This window comes from Homalodisca vitripennis, chromosome 5 (assembly GCF_021130785.1).
Source record: "Homalodisca vitripennis isolate AUS2020 chromosome 5, UT_GWSS_2.1, whole genome shotgun sequence".
NCBI lineage: Eukaryota > Metazoa > Arthropoda > Insecta > Hemiptera > Cicadellidae > Homalodisca > Homalodisca vitripennis.
Window position 1 is genome coordinate 21,628,808 of NC_060211.1, and position 22,896 is coordinate 21,651,703.

Below are 22,896 nucleotides of genomic sequence, written 5' to 3' on the forward strand. Positions count from 1 at the left end.
AATTCGACATTCTCATTAATAAACTTATAGCGAGATAACTTCTTATCTACACTGAACATCTAAAGCGTTTGGATTGAAAAAGTTACAACTGCCAGTCGGCTGCGCGGCAGATGTGTTTTGCTGATTAATTTTGTCAGCTGGTATTGATGTAGTGGAGTAATTGGTATCAGTAACTTTTAGTGAACAAAATGTTTGTTGACTTCAGCTCTTTGAAGGTTTTCACTTAGTTCGTGATCTAAAATTTGACTAAAAAATCTAAATTTTCAGATGAGGATGAAAATGCAGAATCTGAAGAAGAATCGACTAGTGATACTACTAATGAGCAAAGTAGGTATATCTCTGCATTCTGAAACTCTACATTTTATAAGGCTAAAAAAATAATAGATCCATTTTTATTTATAAATATAATTGAAAAAGTCAGGGTAGCGAGAATATTTGGGTAGTTGTTTTGAAGTACGGTCATTTTTCATTATTCTACAAGAACATTGTATTCTGTTGCCAATATTCTGGCACTTGGTATTATAGAGCATAGTGATTGTTTTGCATGTAATAATGGCCTAAGTGTAACTGGTAAGAAGGTAATTGTCCTATACTGCAATCGGTTGACAGAGATACGAACTTGGCGCAGCAATGATAGGAATGGTTCTTGTTGTCTGGGACAGTGTTCGATTTCTAAAGCTGCAATAAGAGGAAGGTGGACTGTTGCAAAATTCGACATTCTCATTAATAAACTTATAGCGTGATAACTTCTTATCTACACTGAACATCTAAAGCGTTTGGATTGAAAAAGTTACAACTGCCAGTCGGCTGCGCGGCAGATGTGTTTTGCTGATTAATTTTGTCAGCTGGTATTGATGTAGTGGAGTAATTGGTATCAGTAACTTTTAGTGAACAAAATGTTTGTTGACTTCAGCTCTTTGAAGGTTTTCACTTAGTTCGTGATCTAAAATTTGACTTGTTATAGGCTTAACTCTTGGAAAATGCTACGTCCATGTTAAGGTAAAAAAAGACGGGCTAGTAAGAATTTCCAAGTGAAGTATATGTAGTTTCATGAGTTGTTCTTCATGAAAATGTTACTTTATTTCATGTACGTTGTTTCACACGCCTTTGTATAATATTTGTTGTTCCTATGACATCGGATATTTTGTGAAACAAAAGTATAGTTTTTCTATAGATTAAAATTCCTATTCAACCCTTATGGGTAATGTATTTTCTTGAGAAACCCTTTGTGTCCGTTATTAGAACAATACCAATGTTTGTGTCAAAATTTATCTTCCTAGGACATTAATAAAATGTATAGCAAAATACAGTTCTTAAGGGTATGCTACTCAATTTAAACTCCTCTTGATAATTTATACGTGGGTAAAACCCGCTGCTTTTTCGCTATAAGCTATGAGCCATAAGTGTGATTTTTTAAACAGGGATATAAGGAAGTTGAAAAATAGTAATGATGCAGTGAGTGATTTAAGAGTTTATCTTTAATATGAACAGATACCAGAAACCGCTTGTAAATTTAAAACTTTTTTAATGCTTAATTTTTAATTTACTTTATCATTGACCTAACATATTTTCATAAACATAAATACCTAGGCTATATTATAATATTGTTAATAGACTAAAATGTTTTCATAAATATATAGAAACAAGCCAAAATAGAATTTTTAATAAACATATTTAACACAATCTAGGACTTAGTTTTTAAGCAAAACACAAATATCAATAACTGATAAACGCCATTTTCAATGAAAAATATGTGTTAGTTGGTCAAGGTCTTTGATATTTTATATGTAGGTAAAACACGCTGCTTTTTCGCTATGCGCTATGAGCCATAAGTCTGCTTTTTTAACAGGGATATAAGGAAGGTTAAAAATAGTAATGATGCAGTGAGTAAGAATTTCCAAGTGAAGTACGTGTAGTTTCATGAGTTGATCTTTATAAAAATGTTTCATTATTCAATGTGCGTTGTGTATCATGTGTGTGTGTATCAAATTAGTTTTTCCTATGCCATCGAGATTTTTTAAAAACAATAATATAGTTTTTCTGTGGTTTAAATTTACAACTCAACTATTATGTGTAATGTATTTTCATTGGAAACCTTTTTCGTCATTTACATATAAAAAATTAATACATACAATATATCATTGTAAATAAAATGGAATAGTTTCAGAAATATAATAGAAACATCTGAAAATAGAATTTATTTAATTTTCAAATTACACACGTTTCAAGTAAAAGAGAAATATGAATAAAGGATAAATGCCATTTTCAACGAAGAATATGCCTTAATTGGTAAAGGTCGTTTTAACTTTAAATATACTTAAAAAAACCCCTGTACTTCCAATTCAAGCTACAATGTTACCGTCCATTATTTAGTAAGAATTCTAAATTCTAAACGAGGACGAAAATGTTGATTCTGAAGAAGACTCGACTACCGAAACTGCTTCTGAGCAAAGTAGGTATTCCTCTGCACTCGGAAACTCTACATTTTGAAAGGCTAGTAAAATATAATAGATATAGTTATCGCATCTTGGTATTATAGAACATAACTATTGTTTTATATGTACTAATAGCCTAAGTGAAGGACTTTACTTGTAAGAAGTTAACTGCACTATACTGCAATCGGATGAAAGAGATACGAACTTGGTGTAGCAATGATGGGAATGGTTCTTGTTGTCTGTGACAGTGTCAGATTCCAGACACCGCAACAAGATAGGTGGTGCAATGAAGATAAAATCAATATTCAAATGTTTAAACTTACAAATTAAGTATAATGAGATGAAAATGTGATCTCGTCGTCTCCTCGATTCACAAATAGCAGAACCGACTGTTTGCTTTGAATCAACACTTTAAGTTATTACCTGACGAAGAGATCAGATTGCAGGTCTCGAAACGTAGTGTTACTGATTTCTTGTTTCACTGAACGATGGCAAATGTGCCGGAATAATCCTGTTTCCTTCACAACACTTCTCATTATAGTTATGTTTACCTAATGAGTTTAAATTTCTAGGTAATTGTTGAACTATTTATTTTTTCAAGTTACTTTCCATCGAATTAATATTAACGTAATATAGATACGTGCACTATTTTGTGAAAAGGTTTTTTTACAAAACTTTGCCGGGGGTGAAAAGTTATTAAGATTTTACAGCAACTGATGGCTTTACACCTGCAAAGCTAATCTCTTAAAGTACCTATTGATTTTTACACTTAAAAACTTTAAAAATTGTTAAATCTGTTAAATTGAGCATACTTTAAATATTTAGCAAACCTATGCACAGGTCAACATGCATGTCACTTTTACTGTACTACTAGTATAACAACTACGAAACAATGTTTCATTATAAACAGATCTGAGCTTTTTGCATCGGGCTCTCTAAGACAATGAAGAAAGAAAAAATTATATGATTGAAAATGTGTACAGTGGTGGTACCGATATGAAAGGCTCCTTAAGAACAAAATATTCACCAAGGTACCTATATATTTTGTAAAAGGTAGAAAATTTTACTTTGGTATTATCTGGAGGGTTTCGAAAACCTAAACTACTAGAAATAACCGACTTTATTTGCCTTATTGTGAAAATTACATGTTATTATGACGATCGATTCTTGTTTTCTGCCTCCCAAAAGGAAGCAATTTCGGCGAGAAGGAGGCGACTCTGTTCCTATCTACTATTTGTTATAACGCGATATAACTAGGCCTAGATTCGGTTATCATATATATTTAGCAAGTAGTAGCGAATTAAAAGATAACGTTTACAAGCGCTCACGTGATCTGAGCTTTAATTTGGGTACTATCTCGAGAGATGTTTTTCTTCCATCGCCACAAGTGTGGGGTGGCGACTCCTCCATAAACAGTGGCATCCGGATAATACCAAAGTACCAAAAAGGTTTCAAACAAAATTGTAAAATATTTTATCTAAGTAAACTTGTATTTACAGACGCAAGATTTGCTTATTGAAAGTTTTATTTTAGAAATGTTATGTAAGCAATACCTTTAATTCAGAATCAGTTTGATATATGATATCAAAATGAGAAAAAAAGACAAAATATAGACAATTAATCATTATATTATATTAAATAACCAGATCGGGCACTGGGACTTAAGAATAAGTATTTATTAAGTAATACACTTTGCCTCTTGGCGCTAGAAACAATGCAAATACAAATCTAACTAAATAAAATTTTCTCGTTATACATGAATAGATTTTGATTGTTTGATCAAATTTTGAATACTCAAGAAGATAATGTTTCTGAAACTGACATAACAGTTGATATCGACTATCAGGGTGAGTATTAGACATTCTTGGATATAAAAGAATTAATAGGATGTAATGTAGAACAGCAATATAAAATATCAAAGTGAAACATAAACTAACTTCCGGTAATCATACAAGTAATACAGCTAACGTTGTGTCAGTTTATTAATTTTCTTACGTCTTGCTGAGGAACGTCTGATGCCTATTATAAGAATAGGATGTATTGTTTGTTGGTATAAGAGGTAAATAATACTAGGAAGAAGAAATAAGTGTTTATCTGCTATATTATCAACTGAAATATCGTTGGAGGATAGTAAACAGTAGGGACATGCCATTTCTCAAATTATTTTTAAAATCTTCATTTTATTTCTCCATTTCTGATAAATACATTAATGTTAAACTTACCAGAAAATATTACGAATTCTATTAATTGCAGCAACCTCGTTGGCCAAATTTATTCTTATGTTGCATTCCTTTAATTTTCATCAAATTTTAATAATTAAAACTTATTTTTAAACAGGGTGATCCTAGAATTTGATGTATAGAACAGGAACATTAATTTATTCATAATAGTTAAAATGAATGTACATAAATTCTATTTTAAAATAAGAAATTGTAAATTTTCAGATAGTCATTTTGTGTTTATATAATTCTTCTTTTATACATTTTTAATTTTTGAATCGGTTTATTAGTAAGATTAGAATAAGTTGTTTCCATTATTTTCGGAATTTGTCTATGGCCAACTACGCGTCGTGCCTCTCGGCAGTCCTCGAATGCCCCCGTAGCACAATTTTACAACTCCAACAAATAGCATTCTTCACTGGTATGCATTAGCATAGGTGTAACCAGAGGGGGAGCGTTAGGAATTATAACCTCTCCCCATTGATACAAGTATTCACGGTATTATCTTTATCATAGAATAAATGGAAAAAACTGCGTATATTTATTTGCATATTATTAAGAGTCAATTTATAGATAAAGCAATCCGAATACAATACAATATTAAAATTTTTTAAAGTTCCATGCAGTGTTTTATTTGCTTAGTTTACATGCTTATTTGTAGTAGTTGACATTGCTTATGCAAGTGTTTTTAGTGGAAAGCTACGATAGCAAAAATAAATGTGTTGTTTTGCAGATGCGATTGAATCCGGCGCCTCCTTGATCACTGATATCGCATCGGGTGAGTATTTCTTGGGAAGATAAGGATTCATAAAGACCAGTGTAGAACAACAAATAACAGTTTAATCAATTTATAGCGCACTTAGAGCACCTTTTATTAACCCTCCACTGGTAAAAACAATGGCACAAATGGCCCTAATACGAAAATATGTTAGGTTTATTAGGTTAGGTTCAGAGATCGTACTACCATACTTGATTTATTTTGATTACGATATTATTACTTCACGACTTCACGAATAAAATAGTATTACCTAATTTTGATTTCCAGGACAAACTGCTGTCTTTTAAACCAACAGAGAAGATTATCATTTTTGCGAAATTCTCTCCTAAACTGGTCACTATATCCAAAATATGATTGTGTTTTTTCTTCCGTTTTTGGTTGTTCAATAGGACCCAGGTGACTACTGCCTAAAACAGTAAAACATCTCTTGGACTCACAAAACCAATAGTGATATTTGAAGTCATTTATAATATGGACTAATTACAAAATACTAATTTATGCAGGGCGATTAGTGTTGTGAATTATGTTCTCGTACACCCCCTTTCTCTACATATTCAAATTCAGCACTACCTGAAACGTCTTCCAGTCCGAAATCATTTCCGGTCCAAGGGTGTAGCCAGCGAGGGGGTTCAAGGGGTCCGGATCTCCCTCAAATTTTCAATTATTTGTTTAGTAGACGATAATTATTATTTAAATAATTCAGTACTATTGACATGTACTGCTAAAAGATCGTTTTTAACATAAAAACGACTTAGGAACTTTTTAGGAACAAAATGGGGGCCTTACTTTTTGTCCACTACTGGAAAATATCAGTTGTCTTTATCCCCAATTTTTGTTTCTTGCTACGTTCTTGTTCCGGTTCCGTTTCACTTAAAATTTTACTCTTTCTAATTATAAATGCTTGTGTTTGCGCTACTTAGACTAGGGTGCTGTTGATTTTGCAATATTTCAAGTCCTACAGGCTCGCTAAAAGGCACTTCAGATATAAGATTATTGTATGCTTGGTGTAAATTTCAATTTTACTCTCAACCACTCATTTTCAGAAAGTGTAAAAAATTCAAAAAGTTATGGAATTAATACAGTTGGGTCTTTAAGGCGTCCCAAACGCGTATTTTTTTCTTCTTCAAAATTTTGAAACTTGTCTAAGTATGTGGGCTACAGAAGAATACACAAAAGAAAAATATTGGAAACTTTACTCTTCGAGACAAAACTGGTGTCCTGAAAACACCATAGGACAAATTAAGGGTTAACTGTGGAAAACATTTTTGTTAGATATCTGCAGACCTTGAGCTCAATTTAATCCACCGTACCCGTCACTTCCTCGAATAGACCTGCTATATGCATATTAAGAGCAGAACAGTACATTTCTGTTTGAAGTTTGTTTTTGACGATGGAGGATTGTGAAGGAAACATAATTTTTTCCTTACATTTGCCATCATTCAGTCATGCAAAAAATCAGTGCACTACTTTCGAGAACAGATTGCAGATCTCGAAACTTAGTGCTACTGATTTCTTTTATCACTGACTTATGGCAAGTGTCCGGACAAAGTTCTGTTTTCTTCAGAACTGTACTCGTTATTCGATTGCTCGCAGTATGCAGATCATTAATTCAGTACAGGTATGCTAAATTATTACAACAATTGTCTCACAAAAGTATAAAGTATTTACAATTTTTATTTTGAATAGTGGTATGAGTTATGCAATTGCATTTAGTAGAAAGCTAAAATAGCAACAATGTGTTGTTTTGCAGATGTTTCTGATACGATTGAGTCCGGCGCGTCCTTGATCACTGATGTCGCATCGGGTGAGTATTTCTTAGAATTTGGAAGATAAGGATTAGAAAAGTTTATTTTAGAACAACAAATGTACAGTTTAATCAAGTTACCACGCAGTTTAGGTACCACACAAGAGGTACAATTGACCCCAATACAAAAAATAATGGTTATGTTGTTTAGGTTAGGTTTGGATATCCCACTACTATACTAAGCTTTTTTATCATAATGTTATTTATCTAGTTTTATAAATGATGATAGCGGAAAAATTAATTTTGATGTTAATAAAACCATCTACATTTAGTACACTACTTTTGAGATCAGATTGCAGATTTTGTTATCACTGAATAACGGGAAATGTCCGGAAAAATTCCTGTTTCGTTCAGAGCTGTACTCGTTATCTCGATAGTTGACCTACCTAGCAGAATGCAAATCATTCATTCAGAACAGGCATTTAAAATTATAATAACACTTTTTCTCACTAGTATTTACAACTCCATTTTGGTACAGTGGTATGAATTCTACAAAGGTCTACAGTCATTAAGGTCTCATCCGTTTGATATCGGACATATAATTAACTCAAAATGATGCAATTACTCAACGCTCTTTAATTTAATTTGAATTTTTGTAAATTTTTATAGACAAATTAAAAAACTAATACTTAACAATAATAAACGTGTTTTAATGGCACAACTTATAAATTATGACCACTCGGTAGACTCCCATAATTCAGTAATGTTAGATATCAGTGTTTTTGTATCTAGATTCATAATTAATAGAAAGTTACGGTTAGATTGGATTGGCTCATTAAAAAGTTATGGTTACGCATGTTTAAGTGTATTAGTGCCCAAAAGTCTGGATTTTTATGATACCTGATACTATGATGGATGATATGCAATACCTGCGAACCATTAGTGGTAGGAAAGCTTTTGGCAAATCGATCAAATATTATAAACTGACCTAAACCATAAATTGCCTGCTAAAGAGTGGTTAGTATAATGTGTAATTACCAAACAATGTCTTGTGCCACAGTCCAAGCAGCATCTGATAAGGCTGCGGATCATGATGTACGAAGCCATCATGGCTGTGGATACTCAACATCATGCCGTTTGATGTAAAGACCAACTTTAATGATCCTGGTGGCAAATGTGAACCATGAATGAAAGTCTCCGACATATTGAATCAGCTCAAGACTGGACATTCGATCATCGACTTCATCTTATCGTGCATAATCTTACTGATACGCCCTTTTTTTAAGTTTAACATAATCCAACGGAATTCTAAGAAACCGGTCCTTCTGAGCAGCTGAAGAGTGACAATAAGGCACTCTCTGAGTTTCAAACTATTCCGTGAACTGTAAAGAGCTATAGACCACAATATTTTCCTTCTCAATTAGTAAACATTCGCATTCTTAGTTAAAAACATCTACCCGACTCACAGAGAAAGGAAAACTGTTCTTTCATGACGAAATATGACGAATTGTTGAAACCTTAAAACCTGCTAAACATAATACTACAGGAGAAAGAAGAGAGGACATCAATTAGAATTTAAGTATATTACAGTATTCATATGTTACCGTAAAAAAAATATTACTCGGCTCTTTTAAGTAAATCTTCATTCATTAGTTAAATTATTCAACTGTGCACTGTTAATAAATATAGTTCAGCTATTTTAATTAAATCTTCACTCATCAGTTAGTTCATCCAAATTGTGTTCAATAGAGTTGCAAGTTTAAGTTTTCTTAAACTCCATATTCCTATAAATGTTTTTTTTCCTTTCCATAACAAGGAGGGATTCGTCGGAACACGCGCAACAGGCTTCGCTGAAGAATTAATTCAAAATTGCAAGGAATGATCTGAAATAAAATCTCATGGAAGGACATTAAGCACAATCAAACTCGATGATGTCAATGTGCAAATGAAAATTGATGGAAAATGTCTGTAGCTCATCTTTTTAGATGTATCTTGCAGAAGAAAGACTTACATACATACAAACAAGCAGAAGAAAAAATTTATCCGCGTCCTGAGTGACAATAAACTACGCAAAACTTCAAATATATACATTCTCGAGATGTCCGGTAGGAAGTTAGTCTTCGCTAAGATAGGAGCAAAATTATATAAATTAAACAAAAATGAAAAATTGGTATTAATATTATCCTTAGTTACGAGATGAGAAATTAGATCCAGAATAGACTTCATTTTTGAAATCACTTGTGATAATGGTAAGTGTTCTTCAGTTGGTCACTGTACGAGTAATACTATTGCGAACAATTAGCAAGACTAATTGCACGTTTATTTGTATCATAAAAAATAACTAAAAAGTTATCTAAAACCCAAGTCTTAATAAAGCTTACTATCGGCAAACTCCCATAGATAAAATGAGCTATTTTCGTGCACCAAAACCCAAGCCCGGGGTGTAATTCGTTTTGAGTGTGTTTCTCCACTATTACCACCCTTCTCTCTAATACCCCCTCTCAAACCCCTATCACTGTCCTTTACGACAATCCTCACACCTCTCTCAAAGTCGCTCTTCCTTCTCTAACCCTCTCAATTATCTCCCCCGTACCGTTATATTTGTATGTGTGTAGTCATTTCCTACCATCTATTTTTAGATTGATCTACATTTTGAATTTTACATTTATTCCATTTCAGAATTTATCTTGGATAAATTACCTGATCAATAATGATTAGTTTAAAACATCTGTGTTATATTTATTCGCGGTATACCATTTTATAGATATATCAATACTAATTCGAAAGGACACTTTTATTTATATTAATATTACGTGACGTAAATGGTATAAGTGAGATACTTACAATATTTCAAAGCAATTATGAAAGTTCAGCTTGTAAGTACAGTAAGGTTTGAACTACGTACTGTTTGGATGATGAGTTTTAAATATTGATAAAAATTGCTTGACCAAAAAGTAAAAAAACAACTTAACAGCTAAGTTTCTGAACTATCTAAAACTGTACGTAATGTTTTGTATTGTATGACAATAATATACTGTAGAATAATTTGTTTTCGCTACTGTAATCTCAAACTTTTCAGTCAGGTAGTTAGGAAAATAAAACAAAATTGTTGCGCGATATTTACTGGATTCAGCTGCTTATTAACTAATGTGAGGAATTTAAATAGATTTTTTTAAGTCTATCATGGTTGCCCGAAGAGATTGTTACTTATTTCAAAATTATTTCCATTTTCACTCCAGTGAAGTCATTCACGCCACTTACAGAAATTTTATTGTAGTGAAAATCATAAAAATTTCAAAAGAGAACACAGCTAAACTAATTTAATATACACAACTCATGTTACCTCAAAAACGTCACTTTAAAATGTTCATATTTTGGTCATAAACTGCAGCTCCTATGCGTGTTAAGTTAGAACAATTTTAGATTACTTTGAAAAATTTAAATATAAGTACAGACTGCTCTAGAAATGCTCTCTATATCTTCAGACCCCAGACCCACTGGTCTCTAAATTAGACCTCTCTATTACTCAGAAGTGCGAAGTCTATGTCTTCCATTAGAAATCTGTTACCTCAAAAGATGGCATTCAACTTTTAAATACGCTTAGTAATGTTTACAAAGTTATTGTATATTGCTTTATCCCATTTACACTGTGAGGGACTATTGTGAAGACCAGGCCCGTGCGCATGGGGGGGGGGTTTTGGGGGGTTCAAACCCCCCCCCCTTGAAGATTGGGATATATCATATTGTTTCCATATATCAGTTTAATTGTGCTCTATTGCGCCGTCAGTTTACGGTGGCATTTATGGACATTCCTAATGTCCATAAAATCTTGAGGGTAATGGCTGTACTACCAGTAACAACTTCGACAAACGAACGCTCTTTCTCAACATTACGCAGTTTGAAACATTATTTGCGTTCTACCATGAGTGAAAATCGATTGAACGGATTGGCATCACTGAACATTCATCGAGACATTGAAGTAGATGTGAACTCAGTATTAGATGAATTTTTTTCTGTACCTCGACGCATCAACTTATTGAAAGAGTAGATCACATATGTTTTTATTTGAAAAAGTTTTTACTTTGTTTAAAGAATGAGTTACAAATGTATTAAAAGTATGTAGTTTTACAATTTTATAATAAACTCATTTTCCATACGTATTAATTTTTAATCTATTACTTATTTAAGTTTCTTCTTTTTTATTTCATAAAATAAGTATAGAACCCCCCCCCCTAAATAAAATTCTGCGCACGGCCCTGGTGAAGACATCAGGGAAGTCTGTGTTGGAATACACTCAACAACTATCTGTATTTTTCAGATGTGAGTGACAATCTGGATACTGCATCAGACCTTATAACTGGTGTCATCCCTGGTAGTGGTGAGTAATCAGTAGACTACTGGTGAGAATTGGTAATTGGTCAATTCACTAAAATTAACATAATCAGGTTTCTTTGCTTTTCAAACAAATAAATCAATAGCTGGAACATTAAATCACTATAAAAGTTAGTTTCTTATCTGCAAATTCCAATGAAAAAGTCATCCACCGGTATGCTTTTTCGCCAAATCCAGGGATTTTTTTGAAAACGTGTGAAATCGTATCTCCTAATTTCTAGTGAAGGAGAGTGTTACAATTAGTGACGTAAGTTTGGTAAACCGATTTCTCTCCTAGCTAATCTATTATTATAAATAATTATCAGCTTTTTTATGTGTGAGATAAACTTGATTCCGGAGTGGAAGTGGTTACTGATACCAAGTGTTAAGTAAAATTTTCTACAGATTGTTGAGACCTAATTGTAAGGACAAATAGGATGTAACATTTTACCTTATTAAGGCTTGATACAAACTAAGGACTTTCTTAAATATTTCTCAAATTAAATTAAACTATAAACACTAAATTTTACTGAACTTCGGCTTAGGATCAATACAGCACTATTACAATAGTTAATTACTAAATAATAATCAGTAATAGTGGCGTAATAAAAAGCTATGCTACAAACTTTAATTTTATTCCAATGAATGAAAATCACTATTCAATTTCAAAGAACTTATATGGAATGGCTCTTTCCTGGATTTTACAAGCAATCCATTTGAACGTACAGTAATGTTGTATAGACATTCAAGTTATCTCATAAAAAATCACATAGAAACGGTTTTCGCTTTCCTACCTTACATTTTCTCCTCTATTGGTACTTTGAAGCTCCGAAAGGAAATTACTTATAGATTAAGAACATGAGATTCAATACGTTGACATCTAGCAACACTTCGTGTGGTTTTATAAATGGTTCACACCCTTCCATTAAAACTTTCCAACTGAAAATTATTTTAATCTTAATATTTAATTAAATATTTGATAAGATTTAGATATTTAATCTTACCTGCCTTTTTTGCGTGATGACACTGTGATGTGAACCTGAAGGTTCAAATTGCCTCGGGCTCCTATGCCCTATCCTTACTACTTGTCTAAACCTTTACACAAGTCTGTTAATTTTTCAGTCATCAGCTAGTTTTGAGTTTTTTATCGACACTGTGTAGTTTTTATTACCGGTATCTAGTGTAGCTAGATTAGCGAGTATCTCATGCTAGTAAACTGCCACCCGCACATCTGAGGCTCCATTTCAACACTGGGCTAACATTGGATGGGAAGTAGACACTTGTCTCAAACCCATAAATCTTTCATTCCAGACTTAGAGTTTCAGTGGTAATTAACTGTTAAAATTGCATGATCTGTTAATACTAGTTGTTTACAACTTATATTCAGTGTAGTTTTCCAATTAGAAACTCTATTTTGAATCCGAATTATAAACGTTCAACACTTATTGGTTTAAGTTTCTTTTTATAACGCAGTATTAAAATTTATCCACATTTTAAACTTTATCCTGATTCTCAGATGCGCGGCCGGCAGCTAACTTGCGTGCCACCTTAAAACTTAGTAATATAAAAAAGTAAAATTTGCCAGATTTAAGTGAACTCATATAGTTTTTCACGAAAAATTAAACAATAAATGCATCTTATGTACATTTTTTAATAAAGTTCTTTCTAAGTCATTGCAAATGATTGACATTTTATTTTATTTGTTGAATTTATATTTCGGATATGATACACTAACGTAAAATAACCTTCTGTATGAGTAATTAAAGCGTTGTTATACTATTAAAAAATGTATTTTATTTGTTTTAGCGTTCCTGGGTGGTGGGTCAAGTTCGTGGTGGGGTTGAAAAGGGTAATTGCCCAGGGCGCCAGAATAACGTGCGCCGGCCCTGTTCAACTCCAACAATGCGCCCTTTGGTTAAATTAAGTTGCTTACTATATTGCTATTACTGTTATCATACTGTTTTAATAAACCAATAATTTTATAATGCAGCATGTATGTGCGAATGTCTAACAATTCATTTTCAGCCTAAAGAACAAAAACTACATTATTTAATATATAGTAAAAATATGTTTCTGTATAAATATCACTGCAACATAAAATAGTTTATTCGTGAAAAATAAGTTATAATATCAAAGTAATTTCTTATTTTAAAATAATAATATTCATATATGATATTATCATAAGCCCAATTTTTATTTAAAGCTCAGGAAATTCCAATTACTAAAACCATATACGAAACATACTGCTGGGCGGTGTACAGATTCATAAGTGGTAGCCAAAATCTACATGGTCCAAATGTTAAACGACAGAGACGAAATTCCAGGACCAACTCAACATTTCTTCACAACAATCCTGGATTACATAGGAACACATTGTTTTCAACCAAAATTGACATAAAGATTCTTTGGGATAAATGACGATAACTATTTAATGCCCTTCCCCTTGGAGATAAGGGCCGCAGTTCAAGAGCACAAACGTTTTTTCGGACAAATACCTCCGCATGGCAATTGGAATAGATGAATGAATTTTTGTAAGAATGAACTTACCTACAGACTTTAAATTTTGTATGAAGCTTCATTTCTATATAACGAACGTTGAGTTCGATGATTGCGCACGTAATGAGATTTTGCTAAACCTAGCAAAACCGTTTCATATTTATCTTATGAGTAACCATGATTAAAAACAGAATATAATAACAGTAATCGGCAAATAATTCAGATTTATTGCATAATGCTTCTCGATATAAAAGAATAAGTCTTGCAGTAAGGAAAATTTCCTATACAGTTTTAAACATTATACATTGTAGGTTGTTTCAAAAGAATATTGTTCCTTACAAAATTATTTAAATAGAATTTAGTTTTTATGATGCTACTAACTCCATAATGTCCTGCTCGAAAACTCAGTTAACGTTAATTTCATATAACTGTTAGTGTAGAAATGGATAAATACAATCTGCACTGCATTATATTTAAATATTGTGTTTTATTTTCCCATTAGTTGTGTTTTTACGATGAGACCTCAGCAATACATGCTACCACAAATATTAAACTAGGTGTAATATGATATAATCAGATTACTTTTATAAAACATAATAGATACACATAGAGAAGGACATACGACAAACATTCTTATGATATTATGTGTATTTTAACTTTGTTAACTCAAAAATATCACAAGAGTTATACGACTTTATTTCTCAAACATTCTAAACTAAAAGATAAAGGTACTTAAATACCCACGTATTTTTTTAAGATTGAGAACTCTAAACGATTACAATATATCTTTAAGTAAAGCGGTTCATCCTCAAACTACATATAACCATCGTTTAAAGTCACATTCTTGTGTAATAATGTGTTAATAACTTGTGTCAAATGTCAAACACCATTAAATATGTAAATACTGCTTCTTACTTCAGTTATAACTGTATATTTTATAGCATTAAATGGTTTTCTCAAGATGTTGAGGATTATGGATCCTGAGGAATCTTAAAATAATAGGTTTGTAATAAACAAAACCACTCTCAATTAATTATGAAAAATAATCGGGTTCAGATCGGGTTAATGCGTAGGCTATTGCCAAAGTGTTTTGTCTCATTTAAGTTATTATAAAAATGTTATATATTAGTATTATTATTATGCCTAAATTTGTACAACACGTATATGAAAGTCTAACAACGTTATGCAATTTCGGTACAGTTTAATCAACTTGATATTAACCAGACAAATCACTGTCGCCTAATTTTTGGTTAATATGAAATCACCTAAAGTATAAAGAAATGATAACACAATATGTCATCTTATAATAGCATTTACAAATGAAAATTCCGATATAATAGTAAATATCTCTACTTATATGCTTATTATTTATTTTAATGTTTAATATTTATTGGATTTACTTTTTCAGTTAATTAATATTTTCTACAGAAATTAGTATCTGGGGAACTGGCGAAAAACGAAAAAGATTGTCTTGCAAGATACTTAGAAGGAGACGATAGCTGAATTAGTGGACTAATAGTCTACTCTGCCCAAATAAACGAGCTAATGCAAAGGCGTGAGTCGTTGGGCCATCGCTTGGTTTTGTAGAAAGCCCTCTTTTAAACATTGAAGGATTTATTTAATTTAGGTTCGTTGGCTGAAAGACCCACTGAAATTATTGTTGTTTCATACTAATTCATGGTTCGATAACAACACTGATCGTTTGCCCAACGAACCTATATCAGTAAATTAAATCCATAAAGTTCTTCAGGCCAACGAACCTATTGTACAATTTACAGAAATGAAGTAAATAGGGTCATTACGCCAACAAGCCAGTGGACTAATCGAACGTCTATATTTATACAAAGTGTCTCGTGGGGCCAATGACCATCTGTAAAAATAGCATTTCTTCAACGAGGATTGTTAAGCCAACGATAAGTGGAGTAATTGAACCGTTCCCTTTAATTTAGACATAACATTATTTGAAAGTGGTCATTTCAATTGGGCATCTTTTTAACGACTACAACTCAGCTCAAAATATGGTATCTAATTTGGAAATTTTTGGTTCCCATTTAAAAATATGTTGTATTTGAGGTCACTGCCATACTAATGTTTAATCTACAATTTAATGACTATGTAGAATATTAAATATCCCTTACCCTAGCTTAAGTTTCAATGTGAATCTACGAGTATAACATTTGCGTTTAGTTTTCAAATGTGAGTGATACATTTCATACCGGAAAAGACTTGCTCATAGACATCGATTCTGAATGGTATTTTTAATGATACATCGAAGAATGTGTAAAACTTTGTGTACAAAAAGTCTGGAATAATATTTTACCTTAAACATGTTTAAGTTTAAGTGATAAATGAATAAAGAGATGGTGAAAAATCTAAATAAACAACAAAATATTTCATTTGTATCGAAGGAATCCCTTAGAGAGTAAACTATTTCGGTGCCCTTTTAGTAACACTAAAACTCAGGATAAAACTCGTTTAGAGTGTACTTGAAAGAACGAACCTCTCTCTTTCCCACCACCATCCTTTTACTCACCATCCCCTTCACCCTTACCCATCACTCTCACTCCCGCCGCTCTCAAATTCCTCTCAAACCCTCTTCTCCTGTCCCTTCCATCTTTCACCTCTCTGCCTTTTTCTCCACAAATTGTCTCTTTACACCTTTATTAATTATGTCCTACGAGTTCATTCATTAGCAGAATCATATCAAGTAAAGGGCTTTTTGGGAGTTTTCATTATAGCATACAGCTTTTACAAATTTTTTTTCCAAAATCATTTAATTATTGAATATATTATTTTAATACACATCCGTTTGTGGATTTAAATACATAACACTATTATAATAAATATCAATAAATAAGAAAATAATAATAATTTGAAATTTAAATAGAAATTACTGAAATATTATAAAAACTAAACTAATTACGTTAACCTTGCAACGTAACTTGCATGTTACCTCATCAACGTGATGTAGAAATTTACACTTTTCGATTAAGAAGCTCCAGTACTTGTACGTGTTTATTAAAAAAATGCATTATCATATTGGATGAACATTATACAGCCTGAAACATACTCTACTAAGATATAGCTAAATTTCTACGAATTTAGATCCATTGGTCTTTCTACTGCGATATTAAATTATTGATAAGCATTCTTAGAAGTCGATATATTCAGATTTAAATCACAGATACATAAATATGGTATCCATCTTTTAATTTCTTATGATGCCATTTACAAATTGGCTGCGTATGGAGTCCTTAGGAAGAGTTATACTGGGACGAAAACGTGAGTAACATATTTCGTACTACAAAATGAGCGTATCTGAGCTACGCTACACATTACTTTGAAATAATAGTGTAATGTTTCATATACACGATTAAATTCTAAATTATACGTTCCTTAGTCAAGCTTAAAAAAATAACGTATTCTCTGTGTTTATGAAGGGTTTTGGCTATTTCACGCAAAAATGCATTTGTTGTTTTTTATTTCTATTTATATCATAATTACAGTTTTTATTATGAAAATTTTGTTACCGTAATTCATTCGCATTCCATGATAATTCATATTTTATTTTATTTTTTGTAAAAAACCGCAAATCCACGTGTTTATGTGACTCAAATCGTTTGCCGTTTCTCCCTTATCTTACTGTCACTATTTTATAGTCTATGCTAATGAATAAAACCAACCGCTAATAGCTGACACTCTGATATAAATTTTTAAAATCTAAATCAGCATAATTTACAATTCTTTGTAAAAACGCATACAAAAACATTAATTTTAATGTTGTTGTGCTTGATAACGGAAGCTATGATCCTCCATTTCCGATGAGTTAGAGTACTTTAATGAGCCAGCGCTTGATGAACAAATTTTGGTAATGACGTTTATCATGATCTTTCTACTACACATTTTTATTCTATTTTCTATGGTAAATATTATCAACTTACCAAAAAATATCAGTATAGTAAAAAATAATAAACATCTTTATCAAACCCATTATGATAAATAAATATTGTCCATAAAAAACCAGGTAACATCTTTACAGCTTTCATCTATAAAATCGAGGCTAAAACACGTTATTTCAAAATAATGTTGTTTCTGATCTGATCAAATTTTCTTTTATTATTTTTGAGCAAAGAATAAATTAAATACGAGACAAATTAATTAAATGTTGACAAATCTCTTCAGATTAAGATTAAAATGTAATAATACCCGTTCCTATGCATAAGTTTTAAGGCAAAACCGATTCCTTGCAATGTGAATTGGATGCTTAAAACATTGAAATTTATTTTGTATATATTATATATTTACTTAAAAGCTATTTCGCTTCTATAGTGAACAATTTGATTGTGTGATTGTTCATAAACTTATTTATATTCACTTTGTAACCCATATGTAATCCTACGTAATCTACACTAAATCAATAGCATTAGAGAATGTAAAGTTTTAGTAATTAAAACTACAATCATTGTTAACAAAACAGCGTTTAATATTGTAATTATATTTTATATGTGTGAAGGTCTAAATTGGATCCGATCATATCCTGTAATATTCTGTTCACTTCTGTTTGAGGCAAGGCTTGTGAATATCATATTCGAAACTTAATTCAAGTCCTGGTCTCTGGCACGATATCCTAGTTGTTTTACAAACAATTTGGTATCTGTTTATTAATATCCGAAGAGAAAAAAATCAAAAGAATTTCGCTTTATTTGCTAGAGTTCAAACGACGATACAACTATTCAATGTTGTAGCTTACATTATGTAATAGATACAATATATATATATTTTTAACGTAAGAATGGTGAATTTCAATATTTAGTCTGACAAATTGGGACACAAATAAAATTGGTAACCAATCAAATAGGTTTCAAGAGATAAATATATTTTAAACTTTCAAAATTTAGAGTACTTTTGTAATGAAGACCGGAAGGCTTTCGGATGTAGGACCATTCAGACTTAGGGATGTCAGATATTGACATAGGATTTCCGCAGGATGAGAACTCTAAAGTGCAAGTAGCCCTAGTTCGTGGAGAATTCTAGTGGTCTGATTGACCATGAAGTAATGTACCTAAAGTGAAACGTAATTATGATACAATGATTATGGTCAGCATATGAAGTTAGGTTCAGATACTGAGCATTTCCAAAATATGTGTCCTCCACCAAAAACTGATGGGGGGGACTCAATGACTTAAAAGGTGATTGGAAACGTGGATGCTACATATTATTTTAAACTGGTTAATATGGATATTTCACACTTTGGCGTAAAAATCACCCATATACTTGTGGTTTTTCATGGAAAAAATATACAGTTATGTCTTACGCAAGATTTATTAGCAACCTACATTAAATTTATTGCTGTACTCTATTTCGGCACAGTTATAATAAAACCATCTTATTTTAATTCCAGAGTTTATTTAACTATGAAGCATGCATGGATTGACTGTTTCATCCCCGGGTCACTCAAGGAATGAATTTCTTTCGTTCCAAAGAAGTGCTAGGAGTTGGAAGCCATCACTTTTCAGCATGTCCATGAGGTTCTTCTGCAGGATGACTGCCATCTTGTGTGTCAGGTCGGAATTAGTAGCGATCTTCTGGACAATCTGTCTCTTGTCGATCTTGGTGGGCACAAAGTTGTCAGATTCTCCTTCATCTACTAAAGATTAGATCACTGCTTGTGCGAAATCAATGATGTGGCAATAGATTAAACCACAATTTTCGTTAAGTTTCTCAACCTCTCATTTATTAAAGTAATATTTGTGAAAACACTCTTACCAATTATCAACATTTTTAAGGCCTTTTTTAGTAAGAATAATTATGAAAATGTCAACTGAATGTAGACATTATTGGTTTGGTCAATAATATACTTCTCTACGCCTTCACAGCAACCCCTATCAGTTTCAAGACGTTAATGGAGATAAATCAGGTAAGGTTTCAAAATCCGGGATTTTGTGCACCAAACTCAACTTCACCAGTATTTTTGTGTGCACTATGTACAGTAATTCAAAATTCCCACCACAGCAAATTACTACAATATACGTTAAAATTACCCTCCCTTCCCGTATACTATGATTTTGGAAGTAATTAGGTACTATTATGCAACAAGGAAGATTTTACTATATGATAATGCCGAGCTGGGCTCGGGTCCGAAGAAGTATTGTACATAGTGTGACTGAAAGAAAATTTCTTTGTGGCTATAATTGACAAAGCACATAGTCAAAGTGATTTGCTGATGTTATATATCATTTAGTAATCATTTTTACTGTAATTACTGTAACATTGTACTTTTTTGATAACGATATAATACAGCTTTAATAGTTGTATGTAGTAAAGGTTATGTTTGGTAATGACAATTTTGTGTGTGTTTTAACGATGCGATGCAACACATCATTTTACTGAATATTGTTCATATTTTATCTACTACCGCTACAAGTAGTTTGTTAACTAGTCCTCATATTTAATTTATGGCAAGTGTAACTCATTGGCCTGTTCTTGCAATAAATCTCAATAGTGTGTGCCCAAAGATTCTTAACTGATATTCCAAAAAAACCTTTTATATATATTTGGCACTGTCTTTACCTAGACATTTCAAATGCTCTTGACATAAAATATTTCTTTATTGAGGTTTTAACATAACGTGATATCAAGTGTACGTTAACGGCCATTTTTTAATTGCAAAATTGTAATGTTATCTCGGTTAAGAGTTTATTTTAGCTAAAATATGTTTTTAGTATATTTATTAATTATATATAAGGCCAAATTAATAAACATAATCTTTGATACATATTCTATCTTGATTATTTTACAGTCTTCTCTATTTTATTTATATATTCATATCGTGTAGATTAACACTTTAACCTACATCGTTTCTTATTTTGTTTGCCTTCCAAAATTTAAATAATTATTTTTTATAAATGAATCATTAATTTCCTGTTGATGTTGGTATTAAATTTCATAAGAACGTATCCAATTCAAAAATACAATTAAAAAAGAAACAAGGTAACCATCAAATACGATTAGGCATTTACTGTTTTACTTGTTGAACAGTTTGAAAATAAGGTTTTTCTAAAGAATTAAAAACCTATACTATTACTTATATTTTACTTACATTTCTTGACTTTGTAAATGACGTTTCCTTCACATATCTGGAAAAATAGAACACATTACCCATAAAAATCGGTACATCTTATTACAGTATATGTTTAATTTCGTGTTTATCATTCGTGGGTAAGAGACTAACATTCTGTAAACTAAATAGCTTACGCTCCTGTATTATATAACGATAATTATTACGGTTAAATGTTACATTCTCGCAATATTTTCTCACAATAATCGCAATTTAATTCTTACAGTACATTTTTTTAATTAGCTCCAACGTTGTCATTATATCCTAATTGTGATTTTAAAGAATAAGTGGAAATTTTTTTAGGAAACAAACATTATGAGCATGTCTTAAAAAGTATTTACAAAAAAACATGTGCTTTATCCAGTGTGCTTTTACTTTATATCCACTTTTGTAAGTGTAGGAATAATATAAAGAGTTAATTATAGTGTGTTTTGTCTAATGATTTTTTGTGTGTCCCTAAACAGAATTTTAATCCGTTCTATACTCGATTCAATATTTTTCTTTTTTCTCATTGTTGTAAGCTTTCTCATTTCGCACATGCTCTCTACCTCTTAGCTTACAAAACTGTCAAAATGTGCCTTTCTTTACTCAATTGAAAATGTAACCTACAGAGAAAAACGTAAGACTGTAATAACTGAAGCTGTTCCAGGCTCATGTCGATTTAAATGCAGTGATCTGTTGTTCAAAAACATATTTAAGTTGAAACGTAGAAATCAGTCTTTTATGTAAAGGTTCTGAAAGCCTTTTAACACTCTTAACTTTTTCAATAATCTTTGAAGGGTGTTGTTTGTTACATTTAAAAAATTATTAAATTGTTACAAATTCTTCTATCAACGAGAAATTTCATACATATTAGTAATGCAAAAAAATTAAGTGGCTTTATAACTAATTACTTACAATTACACAAGAAAAAACTAGTAGCAGGATAAGATATCTAGAGTCCATGGCTGGTGAAGACTCTACGGTACGTAACTGGGACTTTAAATTATCAATTCCGATCACCTGTGCCATCTGTGTTTTATCATAATTAAATGTTAAACTTCGGTATCATTTTGAGACAAATGTTCCTTAATTATCAGTTTGTTGGTTAACAAATCCATCATGTAGTTATCCCACATTTTCCGCCTCATAAATCAACAGTTTCTTGAGTTTTCAATATTAAGTAACATGAGGTATTTTTAAATGTTCCATGAAAAGTTGACCTCTATAATTGATTATATAGAATATTCTCAGTTGCAGGGTTGTGACAATATGATCTTAGTTTAATTCAATTTCTTTATTTTTCAATGTATCATGTTATTTAAAAATTAGATTTAGCCATCCAGAAAAAGATTGAAATATTAATATTCATAAATATAGTCTTACCATGGATATCATCACAGCAAGAGCTGAAGTGGACAGTTTAAGATAATTCCACTTCCAAATGTCCACTTCCTACAGTAGTATTTATTAGTTTTTACCTATATGTGAAATGAAATGAAGAACTTTATTTCAAGAGACGAAATTAGAAGTAAAATATTCTATACGCTACGTGCATAATCAAGTGCCGTCAGTGCTGGCGGCTATTTTCATTTTAGCCTCATAAGATCAATGTTCGTTCAACTTCAAGTATTATTCATTTTCTTCAGTTTAGAATTTATGAAGGTTTTCATATTTACATGAGAGTAATACACATGTATACGCTTCTTAGCTTTCCAACGTTTTTACTATTTATACAGAAAAAAGTAGACATTTTT

The 22,896-nt window shown here is 31.6% G+C and overlaps 2 protein-coding genes across 3 annotated transcripts in view; one reads left to right on the forward strand and one right to left on the reverse strand.

Moving 5' to 3' along the window:
• Window positions 1-13,539, forward strand: part of LOC124363375 (clumping factor A-like) — a 36,224-nt gene extending 22,685 nt beyond the window's left edge. The window contains exons 20-24 of the mRNA XM_046818625.1: window positions 268-327; window positions 5,388-5,432; window positions 7,183-7,236; window positions 11,495-11,554; window positions 13,354-13,539. Of these exons, the coding sequence (XP_046674581.1) occupies window positions 268-327; window positions 5,388-5,432; window positions 7,183-7,236; window positions 11,495-11,554; window positions 13,354-13,391 (257 nt within the window). The 3' untranslated portion in view covers window positions 13,392-13,539. The remainder of the gene's footprint in view (window positions 1-267; window positions 328-5,387; window positions 5,433-7,182; window positions 7,237-11,494; window positions 11,555-13,353) is intronic.
• Window positions 13,540-19,346: 5,807 nt separating this feature from the next.
• On the reverse strand, window positions 19,347-22,186 carry LOC124363797. 2 transcript variants are annotated; one of them, XM_046819060.1, is made up of 3 exons: window positions 22,058-22,186; window positions 21,143-21,179; window positions 19,347-19,687 (listed from the first exon to the last, which is right to left on the reverse strand). In XM_046819060.1, the coding sequence occupies exons 1-3, from the start codon at window positions 22,169-22,171 to the stop codon at window positions 19,494-19,496; spliced, it is 345 nt and encodes a 114-aa protein (XP_046675016.1). In that variant the 5' UTR covers window positions 22,172-22,186; the 3' UTR covers window positions 19,347-19,493. The 2 variants fall into 2 exon arrangements, with proteins under 2 accessions (XP_046675016.1, XP_046675015.1); XM_046819059.1 differs by having other exon boundaries at window positions 19,347-19,690.
• Window positions 22,187-22,896: the final 710 nt, after the last annotated feature.

Excerpts from the sequence above, each read along its gene's own strand:
- LOC124363797 (XM_046819059.1), bottom strand. The coding sequence starts at position 22,171 with ATGGCACAGGTGATCGGAATTGATAATTTAAAGTCCCAGTTACGTACC. Across the intron at positions 21,180-22,057 it reads TAGTTTTTTCTTGTGTAATT|ATATGTGAAGGAAACGTCAT; the intron begins GTAAGTAATTAG and ends CTATTTTTCCAG. Across the intron at positions 19,691-21,142 it reads CATTTACAAAGTCAAGAAAT|TAGATGAAGGAGAATCTGAC; the intron begins GTAAGTAAAATA and ends TCTAATCTTTAG.